An 18102-nucleotide genomic window follows, 5' to 3' on the forward strand; every position below is an offset into this window, starting at 1 on the left:
ATTGGGACGCTTGATTGGCAACGGGGGAATCGACTCGCGGAAACGAAAGTGCTTTAAACGCCCAGAATCGGAAATTGCTGGAAACACCGGCGCACGCGATTCGCGTGCGAATGGACGCGCGATTCCGAAAATGTGACTATCGGGAACAGCCTGACGACCGTGTCGAGACCGCCGAACAACGGCCTTCCTATATCCCGACACTATTTTGCAGAACAATTGATATCGAGATTGGAACTGCGTGCTGCTTAATTCTTTCACAATTCTATTTATTTACGCGATCGGTTTAAGGTTTTTTCTCCATTTTTTTCAAGAATTTTTCTATTTCTTTTTCTATATTCGCTTTTTATTAAGTGTTTCTGGCGAACGTATAAGATACTTTGTTAAAATGAATTAAAAGTGATTTTGAAAATAATGAAATTTATTACATGTCTTTTTTAGAAACAAATTTTTTTTTAATTTGTCAGATATTTGTGGAAACATTTAATTATCTTTTCAATATTATATAAAAAATCTAAACGAATTTAACAAATCTTTGGAAAAGATTAAATTTTATTAAAAAATAATTAAAAAATTTACATTATGAAGTTTATAGAATGTCATTTTATGGCATTGGATTTAATCGCCGTCCTTGAATGTTTAATCTTAAATCGACACATATCGTGTCACGTTCTAACGTGACCAGAAGCTATTCTTGTAAGTTTTAATTAGCTGCGATCAAATGCGCATGCAAGAATCGTTGCAAAATCCGCATTCGTCCTGGTCGTGCATCTCGCTTCGACAACAATCACAATTTTTTTACGGCGCAACGTGAGACGAAATGAGAAAGAAGCGCGCGCGTACTTTTTTTTCAAACGATGGGACATGTGATTTTAATTTTACCGGGAAAGAATTTTAAACTTATTTTTGAATTTGACATATATAAACACTTTTGAACGTAACGGGCAAGATTTTTGTCTTTTTGTCGATAATGTCCGTATCCTTGTCATGGTGTGTGTTCTTAGATGTAGCGTTCTAATTTTCTCTTAACAAAAGCGCGTTCTTTGTACACGCATGCCTGCTGTTCTTTATCATGTAAAAATATGTGAAACTTATTCTCGTAACACATTGACACAGGTTATTGAAGAAGTGTACGGGTGGATATCGACAGTGGCTGCCGATTAGACATAAATATGTATTAGTACGCACTGTTCGTTAACAGATTTTAATCGAGCTCGCAGTTCTGTCCTTGCGAAAATGATCGGAGGTAACATACGCGAGTGTCGCTTCTTGCGAACACTAATATATTTTGTATATAACTGCTCGCTGATACTGGGACACACACAAAGTCAAAGCATTATATATAGTCACTTGCAATTAAAATTAATCATGATAATTTTACGTAATTACGCTACGGATATAAAACACATAAGGTATGCGCAATATGAAGTATATATTTTATGCGGAAAGTAATTTATATTCATCAATAGAAAAATTTATCCTAATTTTATTTAAGGAAAGTGAAAATAAAATACATATGTCAATATGCAAAAATAAAATCATCACAGAAACAATATTAAAAAGTTATTCTTTATATCTTTATTCTTAGATTATTTTATATTATTCATATTTTAATTGCAAATTACTATATATAGCAATAAACATAACTAAAAAACATATCTATTTATTTAAAAAAAGCCATCTTTCCGTGCCAAGTCCTTGCGATAAAAACAAAATATAAAATTAAGTCCCACAAAAAAAACAGCACGATAGAATACACAACATATTGTTTTGTATTGATAGTATTGTATTCATTGCCGCAATAAATATTCTTCGGTAAATACTCTTACGTTTAAAACAACCACGAAATTTTTAAGTAAATGCGCCGTTTTAACACTCTTTTAACTCTTAGAATTGCACCGTATTTGCCTTAAGATTGCATCATTGGTTTCTGTGATTTTAACAGCTGTGATCGCAACAGCAATAATTTTTAATTATAAGTTTTTAAAATACAAACAATTTTTCTATAAATAAAGTTTTTTATTTTAATTAATTTTAATTTTTAAATATTTTCAAGTTAACAAATTGTTTACTCGAAAACTAATTACAAGATATTTAAAGCTATTAAAAATTAGTCGAAGCATTCGTAAATAAAAGCATGGAAATAGTACACTGTATTAAAATGTTTGCTATTCAATTTCTTAAGGAAAACGATGTTTAAAGAGTTATAGTAATTTTTTATTGTTGGCGTAACGATATATTGTACAGCCAGTGCACAGAAACCAGTGAGTTACATTGTTATTCGCGAAGCAGAAGAGCTATAATTCTTCCGATTTTTCTCTTTTAATTTATGCGCACACTTGGATTATATCGCCATTTGGTTTGCGTGTGTGAGAGATCTACTTTTAAGAAGCGATCTTCACAGTGAACATTATATAACTACTTTTATTATCTTTTTATGCCGTATATTATATGCAACCGTATATATATAAAATGCTTATCAAACATTAGCTAATCTATTGGAAACCTTACTCGGATGAGACCGGACCTCTTGAATGCCTCCTGGGACTTTGAAGTAGATTAGGAACTTAGAACGTAACAGATAGTTTAGAGAACAATAGAAACTTTCGATCTATCTATCTTGGCATGTTTCGGCTCGTATTATTAGATGAGTGATGATCGTTATGTAAGATTTTCCTGCATGATCGCTTGGAATTAACTCATCGACATATGTTGCATCGCTTGCATGACTGTTTAATGTTCTGTGATCGCCGAGGTGGCATAACGGGGCGTTGATACGATATAAAAAACGATACGTTGATTTAGATATAAAAAAATATAAAACAATTTTTAAATAAATAGACGAGGTAAAATTCAATACTTTGTTGTTTGAAATAAGATCTTTACGTTGTTGATGAGCAATGTTCCGTTACGCTGTGGGTATGAATGTACACACATATCTTACTTACTATCTAACACACATTATTCGCGAATAATGCTAAATAAAATGCATAAAGTAAAAAAAAACTTATGAAGCACGAGATACATTAAATAAAGGTAGTAACATTTTTAAATGTTGTTTTTCTTAAAATATGATTTCAAACAATAAATCGCAAATAAACATTTTAATACAATTATTTTCATTTTTCGCACTTTTTAAGCATTATGCATTTTATATTCATTCAAATAATTTGATGGAAATGTTTTATACTACATTTTTCCATTTAATGTATCTTGTACAAAGAATGAAGCTTGCATTCGTATCTAATTAATAATATTAAGATTGTTGCATTAATATAATATTTATATAACACTTGTTTCAAAATAAAACTGCAACATAAACTCATTTTACGGAAGTGAGATTTTTCTTTTAATGAATTCAGGTTTCATTGTTCACTTAACGCATACGATACTGAGTTGTTTTCAACTGGCTATTTCGACTATTCTATTTTGCTAACAGTAGTTCGCAATGTATTATAATACATAAAAATTTATATGCTCTCTCTATTTACATATTTCTTGTAAATATTCATTATCTTACTGCAAACTTTGTATATTACAGAATGCTAGTCAGTCATTGTTGCACATTATTATACAATCTATACACACAACTCATTATCTTTGCAATATCTTTTTAGTTGCTTATTTCTCATAATCAATGGCCATTTTCTTGTATATGATGTATGTCACGTCCATGAATGTATTGTATAAAAAACAAGCAAGACGTACGCAATTTTTCTGTTAGCTTTACACAATTGATACTTGCGAGGCATCGAATATTATGCATGACTTCGTCGTAGGTTGTGCTTCACAAAACTGAAGCTCTTACTGCTGGCCATCGAAATAAAGGGCGAAGCAGGCTCGGACAGTAAAATCTCGATTAACCCACGTGGTGCCAAGATCGCTGCAAATACTCAGGGATTCTTCATTGCTCAATCGGCTGACGAAGTGAAGCGGTAAGAACGCTCGAATATTCAGAGATATTACAAAAACAATTTAAAGAAAACAAATCTTATCTGGATGTTCGTATATTGTCTATATTTTAAAAATAGCCAATTCGAATAACCATGTGAATGTTATATGACACAATGCGCGTGATTATTTAAATAATCTGCCTCTACAATTTTTTAGAATAAGTAATAACGTTGCTTCTGTGCTTTTATTTCCAGGGCGTGGTTCTATTGCAAAGCATGCCACGAGGATATTAAAGACGAGACTCTGATCAAGAAGTGCAAGTGCAAAAATTGTAAGTCTTTCTAGCCCAGTGATCCTTTAACCAGCCTTTTTTTCAATTATTGCCGAATTTTCTGCTAAACGATATATCCAGTCTTCTCTGCCGGTTATATAATACATATATCTATATATCTAACATATAACTGTACACAGATGTACATAGAACGCGCTCGATCTATCGATTGCGAGTCTCACACGCGGTTTATCTCCCCTCTCTCTCTATCTATTTCTCCATCAGTCATTATGGATGGAGTGTTATCACCGGTGTGACTCGTAAAATTATAACGTCATGACGTAAAATAACGTATAAATGCGAACGGATCACGTAGGAAGCTCTCTTTATTCCCCCCCGGTTTATCTGCCGGCCCACCCTCTTTGCCCCCGTTTGAGAGCGATAACAGATATAACTGCGACTATTAACGAAGTGACATGGTTGTGACCATCCTGTGATATATGATCTAGTGGGGCAGCAGCAGCGCTCCTGGGGCCGGGACTTAGGTAACGTCTCTCACACTCGTTCGTTAAGTCTGATACTTTACTATCATCTGTGACTATCTCTTAACGCCTCTTTTTATCTTCTTATCCTTTTGTATACGATCTTGGCTCTTGATCCAACCTCTCCATTCGCCGAAACATCAACTAACAATTCGCTACTCATCACCATTTGACTGTACCATCTACTATTCTGCCTCTGTTCTGAAACTCTGTCTGTTTCGCGCTTTTGCGACTTTCTGCCCTTCTGTTGAGTTGTTCTCTCCATTCTTCATTTCTCTCTCTCTCTCTCTCTCTCTCTCTCTCTCTCTTCCGCTCTATCTTTCTTACTCTTTGTCTGTATTTTTTCCGTCTATCTCTCTATCTATTTGTGCCCTATCGATACATATATACCGCCGACATTAATCAACCTCTTGCAAGCAAAGGTGATGATTATGAGGACGATCATCATAATGACGATGATGATCAATAATGACGATGATAGCATTTTTAATCTTCATTGCAAAACACAATCCCACAAGGCGATGCTATAATCGGGTACTTTTTTGTTTTTCACGATCATTCCACGTGGCAATTTTTACGCCTATTGTGCGAACAATAAAGGCTACCAAAGAAAGGAAGCACGTTCTACGATAATTCGAATCCAAATTACACACATTCGAAATTATATTTATCCTTGGATAAAATTTTCTTCAGTTAATAGGTGAATGTGACCGACTTATTTTAGCTTCAAGAAAATCTTCAAATTTGTTCGAAAATCGCAGGGGATGATGTGAAAAATGAAGTACCGAGTCAACATGATTCCCGATAGTCCAGTCAGTTGGCGCATGTCCACCTGACCGAACAAAAACTAGCCTGCACTACTAGTATGTGCCCCCCCCCCCGCCCCCCTCGTTCGCCTTGCATGCATGACTAGTTCCCGGATTCAGATCCGATTCTGCCATAATGGTAATGACAGCTTCTCTCTCAATCACTATCTGTCTCCGCCCTCTTTTTTTCTCTCTCGCTGTCTTCGTTTTTTTCCGAAACTAACTTTTCTTCGATCGCGTGCCAATTCTCTCACTTTCTCTCTCTCTCTCTCTTTCTGTCTCTCTTGCTCTCGCTCTCTTTCTCTCTTTTTTACTCCCCTTTCTCTCTCAACGTGTTAGCTGTGTTATTGTCGACGAGACAGATTGACCGGTCCGATCGGCCGCAATCGAGCCGCGCGTCTTCGCCGCATTCACGCGCGTTCTCACGTTTGCCGGACGCTTCTCGTTCTCGGACCGCCGTGAAATTGGATCCGCCCGGTGGTGCGGCGACGGCAGGAGCATTCCCACTCGTTTCACGAACGACGAGATCCCGTGCTGGCGCCGCTCAGGCACATCGGGGAGACCACGGGGGTCGCCTCCCTCCCTCCCCCCTGCTCCGCCGACAATTCCGCCCATGTCACACGCGACATACCCACATTAAGCGTACACTCGTACACAGCCACGTACACAACCACATCCACAAGTCTCCCCTGAGTAGCGACTTACGCTTAACCAGTCACACGACCAGTCTATCTCATACAGAGGGACGGTAATACCCTAAACCCTGGGCAATCAACGTTCCCGGTGCTCGTATCCCGCTCGAGTGCCGGGCGACCTGCAATGTCGATCATCGCGATCAACATTAATCCGATATAACTTTTAGGTTTTCAAAGAGCTCTGCGATGACGAGGGAGCGCAAGGTAAATTGTCCAATGAGCGAGCTTATTTTCTATTTTTTTTCCAGCCTTGCATACTTTGGGCGTACCAAGTGTACTTATTTGTAATTGAGTATACATATTGTGATTAATGCCGTGCTCGAATTCGTACGTGGACCGACGCGGTATCAGCTGCTTTTTTGTCTTGTTCTATATTATTATCACATAACCGTATCGCAACAAATTGGAACAAAATTAAGGGAAAATTTTATTTATCGAAATTTCCACGCAATGCTATTAAATTCATTTTCGCGATTGATAATAGTACCGAAACACTTTTTCGGGTGATGTATTCGCATACGTAATACACGCGATTCATTCTGCCTGCGCGTGCGTGCACATACGAATTCCGCAACAATTGTGTTACTAAAAAATTGCGTCGTGAACGCCAGCAGTTCGCGATTTTTCCCCGTGTATATACGATGTCTATAGTTGATTTATTCGTAACTTTTCACAAACCCGTGTCCGGGTCAATCGCTGGATTTTTGCAGATGTGGGGATGATGATGATGCAGACAGGGATGGTGAAGGGCAACACTGCCTACAGCAGTTACCTCGACGGTACGCCTGTTTCCGGCCTCCTTTTCCATCCTTTGCGTATCCCGTATATACATATACATATCAACCTGTCGTAGATCCTGCGAGATTTTGTCAGCGCAAACAAACACATTCGCAAATCGATTATTTTTAATCAATAATGAAAAGATCACGTGAAAAATTTTTATTGACAATATATTCTCGATTCGCGTTTGTTATTCTGACAAGACGCATTCTGCCGGACTATTTTCTACATTCGTGTTCAAAAATTGTGATTATGCATTGACATATATAACGATTTATTCGCAATATTATAAGAAATTACGAAATTACGGCAGAAGCCAGGTTGTTTGATATGTAACGAGGTAAGATGGTGTAAGTGATACTGAACATACAATGGCCGGACCGGCGGATTACTCGTTTCACTTACCACGTGCACTTACTCCACAGTACCTGTATTCAATATACTGTCCCACTTGGATACGTTCGATTCGTACTGTTTATCTGTTGGGCTTTCGCTAGAGCTGATGGCATTAACATGAGCGAATTAACGAGCATCGTCCTCTAATACAGCAGCATACAGTTATGTTTACGTAGCACTAACATTGGCCGCTTCTTCCTCTTCGACACATGGGCCGAGGCCGAGTAACAAGCACGCCGGTTGGATAAGCGGACGGTCATACGTCACAAATCGATTAACTATTGCGTAACGTTTAGTGTCGTTCATCACAAGTACAATGGTCGCTTCCGCGCAGAAATGCATTCTTGCACGTTGCCGGGCCGTATATTATGTGTCTTCACGTTAAATGGCTGCCACCTAACACCAATCGACGAGTTTGCTCAGATTTCAGACTTGCTAACAATTATTGTTCTCAATTATTATTTCAGTGTGCTTACGTGGACTTTAATTAATAATTAAAATTTGTTTGTCAGTTTCAAATTATCGCACATGTAACGTTCGCCCTTCTTTTCCCAAACACACACTTCGATTACTGCAACGATCGTGACAATTTGAAACTGACATACCTTCTTTATATAAGGTTACCCAATATCAATATATTTTACGTACATGCCACTTTTTCTGTATTTGCAGTATAAGTTGAACGCGATTAATATTATTAGTTTGGGTCGCCTTGTATATATTCATATTATGTAAGAGTATGCATTGTTCTTTTCTGCACAGATTGAACGTTTTTCGTGAAAGTTGCTCTGTTAACAATTTTCTGTAAAACTACGTGTTTATAAATTTTTGGAATTTAATGAGCAAATATTAATATTCTTAATTAATAATATTGATTTCTGAAAAACTTTCTCGAAAAACGTCTTTTTACATTGCCCTATTTGCGCAGTAAGTTGTATAATTAATTGTTATGGAGTTAAGCTACTGTAGAAAAATTGTTGTGTTACTTTGATCTGATTCAATATGTTAATTGCAATATTGATCACAAAAGTAGATTATTACAGATATCTATCTTAAAAGTTTGATGCCAATGTTGGAATATGCATTTGTGAATATTTTTGCATTTAGCCACAGGAATATATATTTAGAATTCTTCACACATATATTATATTTTATACATTTTTAACTACATTTTTAACATACTTTTACTTAAGAAACGAGAGTTTGGAATATTATTATGTATAGTGTTTTTATCACTTTCTTACTTTTAACTGCAAAATGTTTTAATAGCTAGGAGAAATCTAGGAAAACGACAGTGCATTGTTAAAATGTTGTATATTGATCTGCTCGTGCACGTGGAATTCCGTTTCCGTGATATTTCAATGTCGCTAAGTGCGGGTGATTAATTGAACTCAGCACGCAATCAGAAAAAGCACCAAGACGTAAGCTTATCATGAGCTTATATACAGCTTACAGGGACGATGATAATCGATGCCCAGGGTTTATCGAACACATCGGCTCTAAAAATACCTCTCATTTCCCCCTCACATATCGAGCATATTTGACACCAACTCACCAACATCACAACAATAACGTCGACACTCTGCAACCGATATTGATTTTTGAGAGAACGTTTTTTCGAACGAGGTATTCCTGAATACCTGAGGTTTAACAGCACAGCGCAGATATATGATCTCTATGTGTTGCGATCCTCACAGTAGGCCGAAGTAAATTATGCAATGGTTGTAACACCAGTGTTAATAATAAACTCTCTCCATCGAAGGTCACGTTAGAGTAAGCCGATATTTTCGCAAACGCGGGATGTATTTGTGATTTAGTAAATCAGCGACGCTCGACCTTATCGAATTTTTCTTTCGAAAATTCTTTCCATACTCCAATAATGACAGTGAATATTATTCATAGTTATAGTACATAAATCAACTTTAGAAGTTCAGTTATTGAAATATTGATTACCCAATGAGAAGGCAAATTAAATCAAGAAGGTGAATCGAAGAATAGAGATAATATAAAAATTGATAATTCCCCGAGATCCTGAGTTAAGTCGCACTAAATACTAAACGTGACATATCGATCGGGACCACGGATTTAGACCCCCACACCCGTTGAGACCCCCGCATCTAGGTTGACATTGTTTTGGTGTGACAACTAACAGCTCTGGTTCTCCTCCCTTCGGGCAGTGGCCACATTCCGGAAAGGCGTGCGAGCTGTTCAGATGGTTGGAAGAGCAAGTACGTATCCCCCGTGTGTAGACTGTGTACCAAGTGTCATTTTTTATCTTACTCCCAATGCGAAGATTTGCGAAGTAAATTCATCGAACGGGGCGTGTTCATAAACAAAAAAAAAAAAAAAATAGAAAGACATAATATTCGAATAGTGGCACGGCCTTTCATTCGAAAGAACATTATTATTTTTGCTAACAAAACTATAACTGTGTAAGAAATAATGAGTAAAGGCATGGAAGATTTGCCACTTTTTATACAACATGTGCAAAGTGTATGCATTCTGACAGATAGATGCAAAATTTATCAAAATATTTGATAAACTAGTAAAAATTTATAGTATAAAATAGTTATTACAGTACTCTAATTACAGTACAATTTGACAATCAAGAACTGTTTTAATCAATTAAAAACTATTTAAAAATGTTATCAAGTGTTTTAATATCCTAATTATATGAATATTCTTTACCAATTGACTTCGACTCAAAGGCCGTGCCTATAATAGTTTCATATAATTCATATCGTTCATTTGACGAGTATATCTAGAAAGCAAACTTTGAATATAAAAACGTGAATCAAAGTCATTATATCTTCAAATAATTTAATAATAAGGCTTTGACGATGAGATGCGTAATATATTCGTGACTTTTAATCATATTTACACATTTCACAAAAATTTAATGATAAATTTCAATCATTCGCGTCATTTATCTTTTTTCAAAATTTATGTTTTTTTTCGTCAAGGCCGATAAATTCTGCGCGATTGTAAGCGAAAAATTACCGAACAAAAATTTAGTATTCACATCATCAACAAGACTAGCACAACGCACAAACATGATATAGAGATTTTTATTGTTAATGCAGATGTTCAGTTGATTCTTATTTAGTCACTATTTTCCGTGATAAATTTAATGAAAAAATTAATGTCGTTGTGCTAATCTGCTAAATTCATTCGAATTGATAAGTGGCTCCAGCGTAGAACATCGTTAGTGTTTGAGTCCCTATTGGTGTGGTGTTCTTAACTATTTTGCAACCGAGATTACACTACTATCAATGTCGTTTTGAATGTAGTTTTCCTGAGAGTTTGTCAGTGTTACTCAATGGTTATTGTTGTTGAGTGAATTATGAAATTAACTTAATTGAGAATCGGCGTGATGTGACTGCCTTGAGTCTTAAACTACCTCCAATTAACCTTGCATCGGTGTTAAATATCTAATAACTCGACGTGTAATTAGAAATATTTTAGAACTAGCCTTTCATTACGTGGATTTTTACTCATCCCATGGCAGATTATTCGTAACAATTGTTGATACACCGAAAAATTCATAACGTCGTTGTAACCTAATATTTGTTTCGGTATCTTTCAAATATTTGTAATGTCAATGGCAAATGTTTCGCGACAACCATGAATGTTACCGCTGGGTATGGAGTACCTGTGTGTTACGAAAATTCGCGGAACACTCTTTGAACGTGGCTATATTGTGTTCATATCGCCAACGAAAGCTATTTGCTTTATTAAATTGTTCAAATAAACATTTTTTTTTACTAAATTGACAGAAATAACACACTTTTGCGTGCATCTCAACGAGTGTTCTGTGCCACAAAAAAAACTGTTGGCTATCGGAGCAGTTTCGCGAACAATTTGATTCGTCACCAGCGCCATGATCGATAAAGCGCTGGTGACTGTTCGTTACTCCGATTGTCATACTATTTTTTTTCCCCCTTTTCGGAAGCAGATCGGTGTTTCCCGGCTGAGCACCAGTCTTCATGATGTTAGATAGACGAGTACACGTGAGCGATGCGCGCGTAAGAGAAGTAACGAACATCAATTAACGAACAAATCCACACTTGTCATTTGCATCGACTCGCTCGAGCCACGCATACACACTCACCTGCGACTCATGCATACACGACGACACACGCACACCAGCAGTCGCATTAAATGTTAAAGTACACACACTAACACATACACACAAATATACAGATGCAATACACGAATTCACATAACGCGAAACAGCAAAAACACGCGCGCGCGCACGGACTCACAACCGAACACGAGATCCGCAAGCAAAACTCTTTAACTAACTCTCTGTATGTGTCTATCTGTCCGAACTATCTTCTCCTCGTCTCCTCCACTACCGCATAGGTGAAGACCTCTCGTACGCAAGTAAGTCCAGCCAAAGCGCGCGTGTATACTAACATTTATGCATTCCCTCCTGTATATATTGTGTTACGTACACCGGCCGCGGCCGCGTTAAATAAGGGAACGCAATTTAGAGCGCGACGCACGCACGCGTTGCAACGTTCGTAGAAGCGTAGGCTAACGAAATGCGGACGTTTATCAGTTTACAGAGCAACGCTGTACCACCGCAGGCGCTAATGCCGATCAAATGTATACCTTTTGCACGTTTACTCGAATATCCCGCTTAATCTATCCTTTATTTTCCAACTTGCTTGATCTTATAAGCAATCTGGTTGAATCGACAGATCAAGTTGCAAGAGATGAAACTTATTGCATTTGATCGCTCATGGAAAACATGTTCTCAAATATAGAGTACTGTAACAAATCGAGATATTTTAAAAATAATATATAATTCAATTAAAAAATATTACAGGATATTATCGGGAATATTAATTTCAGATTAATTGAAGAAAGATTAAAATCGGTTGGAGAATAGTTATATTGTCGATTAGATCATATATGAGGCGATATAGATGATATACTTATGTATTTAATAATAAAAAATTTTTATATAAAATTTTTGAAATTTGAAGCAATTCGGTTCGTTAATTACGTTACGCATTAAAAAATGTTTATCATAAAAATAATTCTTATTTCTGTCGATCGTAATATATTTCATTATATAATTTGATTTATCAATTAGACTTTTTCATTAGTTTTCTACAGTTTCCATTTACAACATCCTTCCAAGAAAGTCAAGAATTCTGCGATTTCACGTTTCATGAACGGAAACAGAGAATTGCACTTTGCGCAATTCTAGAAACGCTTCCTTGGAAGGAGTGTGTCAAAGGGAACTTAAACTTTCCGAGCGAAGACGGACGCGTCGCGACATCAATAGCTTTTAATTATCGTAGTATTATCTCCACGGGTCTCGAGTAAGTGCGTAAAGGGGAGTTTTACACGTGCAGTATATATTTCCACTAGCCTCACACCGTCGGTCTCGATGATGTCAGTTGCAAACAGACACGGGTCGTAATCGGCCCATTTCGTCTTGTCACGCAGACGGCGAGTTCACGTCAGAACCCGAAAAGAAATTTTCCTTACGCTTTCAGTAGAAGAGCTCTATGACCTTTCATGCACTCTTTCAATTCCTTCCAAGCTTTCGCAAAGTCTCTGTCGTTTTGCACGTCATAAATTCTCTTCTCCAGAGGATGCAAAGCGCACTGACAATGCCGAGTAAATATTCACTCTGTAAGGTCACATTACTGCATGCTTAGGACACGGTACGATGGCGTAAGTGGAGACGACGGATTGTTCTTGCTTTGTACTTTGATAAGAAATAAAGGTCGCTTCTCCCGCAAGCGTTTGACATCGTCACGCGTTCTCCGTTTGCGTCATCTTCGGCATGAATTTAGGAATGGTTTGAGCACACTGCACGTTTATGATCGTAGATCAATTTTAGTACCAATTTTTGTACAACATTCCTGCAACGTGGAGAGATGAGGTCGCTTCTAATGTCAAAATTACCATACAATCTTTTCTGATTGTAATCGGCCAATTGTTTCCACGTTGTCCGAAACTGTATTTTAATCGTTAGTTTCAAAATTATACACAATTTGTCTACAATTTTAGTGATTATAGATTAGTATTTAGTTAGTTAGTATTTTATTTTAGCAATATACTAAAAGGCCGTTTCAGCGTAAACTTTATACTTATTGTATATATCGAGTTAATATACATAAAATTATCTGAGTTTGATTAATGGATTATGTATAATTAAATTTCAATATTTATACACTTCTCGTTATTATATTAGAGTTTAGCGCAAGGTAAGCAATGATTATTTTCATTAGTTTCGCTTATAATTAATGAATACAATTAGTAAATAAATTATGATTTTCGAAATTGTCAGTATCGTCACGCGATGCTGAAACGGAACTTTGCTTTTAGAAGTTAAAGTGCAGATTTAGTACTGTCCAACAATAGAGTAGCGATTAGGCCTTAGGTATTTAGTTAGGGTAGCTAACATGTGTAGTGGTTTGTTACAGACGACCACCATCCTCCCCCCACATTCACTCCGCCAGAACTGCCCAAGATGGTTCACGTAAGAGGTACAGTTACACCTCAATCAAAAACCATGCTACAGTCTCGCAAGCTGCCCTTTCTAATTTCAATCGGCAATACGACACGAATACACTGACGAAAAGTCGCTTGATAATTAGCAGTCGGAATATGTGACGAGCTTATAAAGAATCGCTGCTCTCAACTGACATTGGAATTCGATCTTCCGCATATCGATACGCTTCGTCAAACACGCTTGAGTGAATGATTCTTAATACGTTTTGTTCGATTAAGCGACAATAATTACAATTTGATTTTTTTCTTTTACTAAACGCGATTTATGCTGTTAAAATGATGGAGCAAGTAGAGAATAGCTAAAAAGCAACAAAGTATCATAACTTTTTGTTCTAATTATAATTGTATGCGTGTCTCGTGCTACTTTCTTGTTACGTACTATTTTCTCCATTATTGACAGGTGCATGCAGCTGTCGTAATAGATCCGATAAACACGTTACCTGTTTACTTTTCCGTTATTTCATTTCTGTATAAGTGTAGTGTGCGTTTAAAGTTATATTAAATTATGTCATATTATTTTAATAGATAACGTGTTTTTCACATAAAATTGTATTCGTTATCGGTAATTATATCTTTATACCTTTTACAATTTATGAGAAACAAGAAACATATTTTTTGTTTTCTAAATTTATTAAGATAATAGATTGCACAAAACACAATTTTAGTATAGTTGCAATAGTATTTGATAGTTTTACAAAATTTTTAATTTTCTATCTTTTATTTGTTTTGTTGTATTATAGATCTATAAAATATTTAATATATTTTGCAACAGAGATCTTAATGAACAAAATGTAGTTATTAACTGATCCACTTGCTTAATGAATAATTATAGTTTTTAGTATTCTACTTGATACTTATTAAATGACGGATCATGCGTATCATTTTTAAAAACATTAATATTATTTTTACAAAAAAATCGGGTGAACAGGCAATTTTCTGTAAGTAAAGTAATTTTTTTATGAGGATATTGAATATAAAATAATATCAAAAGTCATTTAGCAAAATATTACAAATTGCGTAAGTATATCCGCGTGATTAAAATGCGCAGAATATTTATTGGTGCTCGTCTGCATAAGTAGTAAATCTCGTTTTTAATACGTACAAGCGTTTCTCACACTTTTACGTTCATTTATAAATTAAATGTAAATGCAAATATATTTTAGAATGTAGACACTAAAAAATTTCCTTTTTATTTAAAAAAATTTTTTTCTGTTCAACTTTGCTAATAAATTATTAAATGCAATTTTATTGAGTCAAAATGCTTTTTGACAAAACAAGTTTGAGAAACGTTATTTTCCAAGTATTTCTTGCTAAATTAATTGCTCCCTTTAACTTTGGTGTATCGTAAATAGAAATTTCTATCTTATACATTTAGAATGTCTGTTTTACAATTGAGCCGTTGATCTTGTAAAACGCGCTTTTCGGATTGATAGTATCTTGTTGCTTTTAAATTTGTGAAAATGGATTTATCGTTGTGGACAGCACGATAGATTAATCGCTCCTAATATGGAAGTTTTTAGTTTGATAAGACCTGTCAAATATCTACAATATCTGTACGTGTATTGCCTACTTCATAATTTCGTTTCATTATTGCAGAAAATGAATGTTCTCTCAAAGAACCACCGCGACAGGCGCCATATGTTATTTTCATAAAATGCCGCAATGGCTCATAATCATTTCTGAAGCAAATATTTCGTTTAATTACAAGACTTTCATAAATAAAATTTATCCTTCTGCATTTGACATTATAAAGAGAGTAATATTTAGAAGTAAAAATATTTGATTTTTGTTTCACAACAGAAAATGTTGAAATATTTTTTTTTCATAAAAATAATTTGTATTGCACACAGAAGAGCAATAGAATTTTAACAGAAATAAACTAACCCTTGAAAATAAAAAAATTGTAAAAAAGTTGAAAAGAATTTTAGTTTATGCAAAATCTTTGTAATTAAAAAGCTTCTGATTTGATTACTGTAATTAATTATTAACTTTGACACATGCTAAACGCATGTGTAGGGTGTAGTATGCGCGCCTGTAAGCATGGGGCTGTAGGCTCATCATCACGGAAATAATACGCGTTATAATGGGGGGGAGTTAGGTCACGATTGGTGTGACACTTTGATCGTTTTAATCATTGTTGCTTTGTCCACTTCCGATAGCAAATAGGACGCTCAGATTTGGAGTTAACATTGTTTTATCTATTTTAGGTGAGATCAGTCGTGAACGAGATGATCCGAATGGTAAGTCTCAGTTGCGAGCCGCATTATTTCAATTAACTCAATTCAATAATTAATCAATTAGGAATTCGTTAAATAGTCACTTGATATAATATGATTTTAATTGTAATATTTAAAAATTAATTATTGTACAAATGTTTACAGCAAAAACATTTTTTATGATTATCAGAAGTTTGCATTTTATAAACGAATTGTTTCCCTTACTCTTTTATCGTCAATATTGGAATAATGATGAATACATTTTTTTGCAGCCATGAGAAATCATCGAAACTCTGTTGGGATGACCATGATAAATTCTACGAAGCAAGTGAACAAGGTGAAACCGAACGTAAACCGCGCGGCGAATGACAGTTTGTCCAGTCCGAATCAGCCGTATAATCAGAGGTAATTGATTATCCCATGTGCATTTTGCAATTTCATGATTCAGAATATACATCCATACATCGTCACTTACATTGCAATCATATATAAAAGTACACATGTTCATCCAAAATCAGTGATCGAAATACTCGATAACACGCTTGTTTTGCACCCGACCAAAGCAACATGTGCGAATTTCACTACTGAGAATTACTACTAAGAAGACGCAGTGAGAAAAACAATCTTCCCAAAAACACCGTTTCGAATTTTCTTATTTTTCTTTTTTTTTTTTGTATTCATGTTACTTCATAGCAAGACTTACAGTGCACTCGACATTCAATATCGACACACTATAAACAAGAAATCGCTTTTTTTCCGAAATTGCTTGAACGTAAATCTGTCCCTAAAGTACGCTCTTTCTCTATCCTGTGATACAACGTGCTCTTTTATACTTCAATTACAAGCTTACATATATTCTCCATAGCTGCACGATTAGTATTACACGGACTCTTTCATGCGTACTATGCTACAGGGATTATTCACGTTGCAATAGAATTGTGTCAAGTCTGTGTGAGGACTTTTTGCATATATAATATCTTGCACAATGCTAATTGACAAATTGGTAATATATTTTAAATAACCTAATTATGCGTAACGTTACAAAGTGAACACGCAAGTTTAAATATGCGCCTTTCTTATTTAATTAATTTCTTTTTTTGTAAATGCGTGTACCTTCTAGCTAAATAATATTAATCTATTAATAAGACAATGTCCTATTTTGATCGAGTGCACTACGATGATCTGCACATTAATCTATCAACTACCTCTGCATTCGTTTTTCTTCGATTAGCATGTTTCTAAAACTGTTAAATATACGACCCATGTAACATGCCGATTTAACGTGCCGATTCTCGGTAGAGATCTTCGATGCGATCCAGAATCATTCATCCACGATCAAATATAATTTTGATATTTTTATACGACAAAGAAATTATGACTTGATGCTGACATTTAAATATCCAGTGATTGAATTCTATAATTATTTGCTTCATTTTTATATCGAAAAATATTATTTTTTTCTTGTGAAAGGACATATAGCCTATTTACAATTAGACAGATTGTTCCTAATTAGCTTCAAAATTGGCTTCAAAATCTGTGTATTTATCGCATTGTTCAATTTCATAAAAAAAGATAAATGTAAAAATAAAAGATAAAAATACTCGGTACTTTCTGTTCTTTTATTCAATTTTTGATAAAGAGCGCCACAAACTTGAACGACAAACGATTCGCATAAATCACGGAAGAAATCGTTCGCGCGCACGAAAACGATAGCCACTCGTACCACTATGTTATCAGACGGTGCGGAGTAAAAGGCTACAGGTGGTCGTTGACATTTTCCGATGAACCTGTTACACGCCGTTAGATTAGTTTCTGCAGTTTCCACTATTACTCCAAGAGATCAAACGATTAATATTTTTTGCCAATATTGCCCACCGTACGTGGTTCGCATTTTTGCGAGAAATTTTTTCACTCAAAACAAGATTGACGTATTTTATAAACCGCAATATTTCCTTTCACAATTGACGG

At 35.5% G+C, this 18102-nt stretch overlaps 1 protein-coding gene across 11 annotated transcripts in view; it reads left to right on the top strand.

The window, feature by feature from the left end:
• The window catches only part of slo (calcium-activated potassium channel slo), a 93320-nt gene that overhangs the window by 65690 nt on the left and 9528 nt on the right, over window positions 1–18102 (top strand). For 5 of the 11 annotated variants that reach the window (XM_067356692.1, XM_012375598.2, XM_067356693.1 and 2 more), the window contains exons 12-19: window positions 3777–3932; window positions 4146–4222; window positions 6916–6984; window positions 9559–9609; window positions 11747–11767; window positions 13831–13893; window positions 16126–16158; window positions 16407–16539. In XM_067356692.1, coding sequence (XP_067212793.1) covers window positions 3777–3932; window positions 4146–4222; window positions 6916–6984; window positions 9559–9609; window positions 11747–11767; window positions 13831–13893; window positions 16126–16158; window positions 16407–16539 — 603 coding nt within the window. Of the gene's footprint in view, window positions 1–3776; window positions 3933–4145; window positions 4223–4671; window positions 4708–6915; window positions 6985–9558; window positions 9610–11746; window positions 11768–13830; window positions 13894–16125; window positions 16159–16406; window positions 16540–18102 lie in introns of all 11 variants that reach the window. The other 6 variants (XM_067356695.1, XM_067356697.1, XM_067356696.1 and 3 more) reach the window with 4 other exon arrangements.

This window comes from Linepithema humile, chromosome 6 (genome assembly GCF_040581485.1).
Source record: "Linepithema humile isolate Giens D197 chromosome 6, Lhum_UNIL_v1.0, whole genome shotgun sequence".
NCBI lineage: Eukaryota > Metazoa > Arthropoda > Insecta > Hymenoptera > Formicidae > Linepithema > Linepithema humile.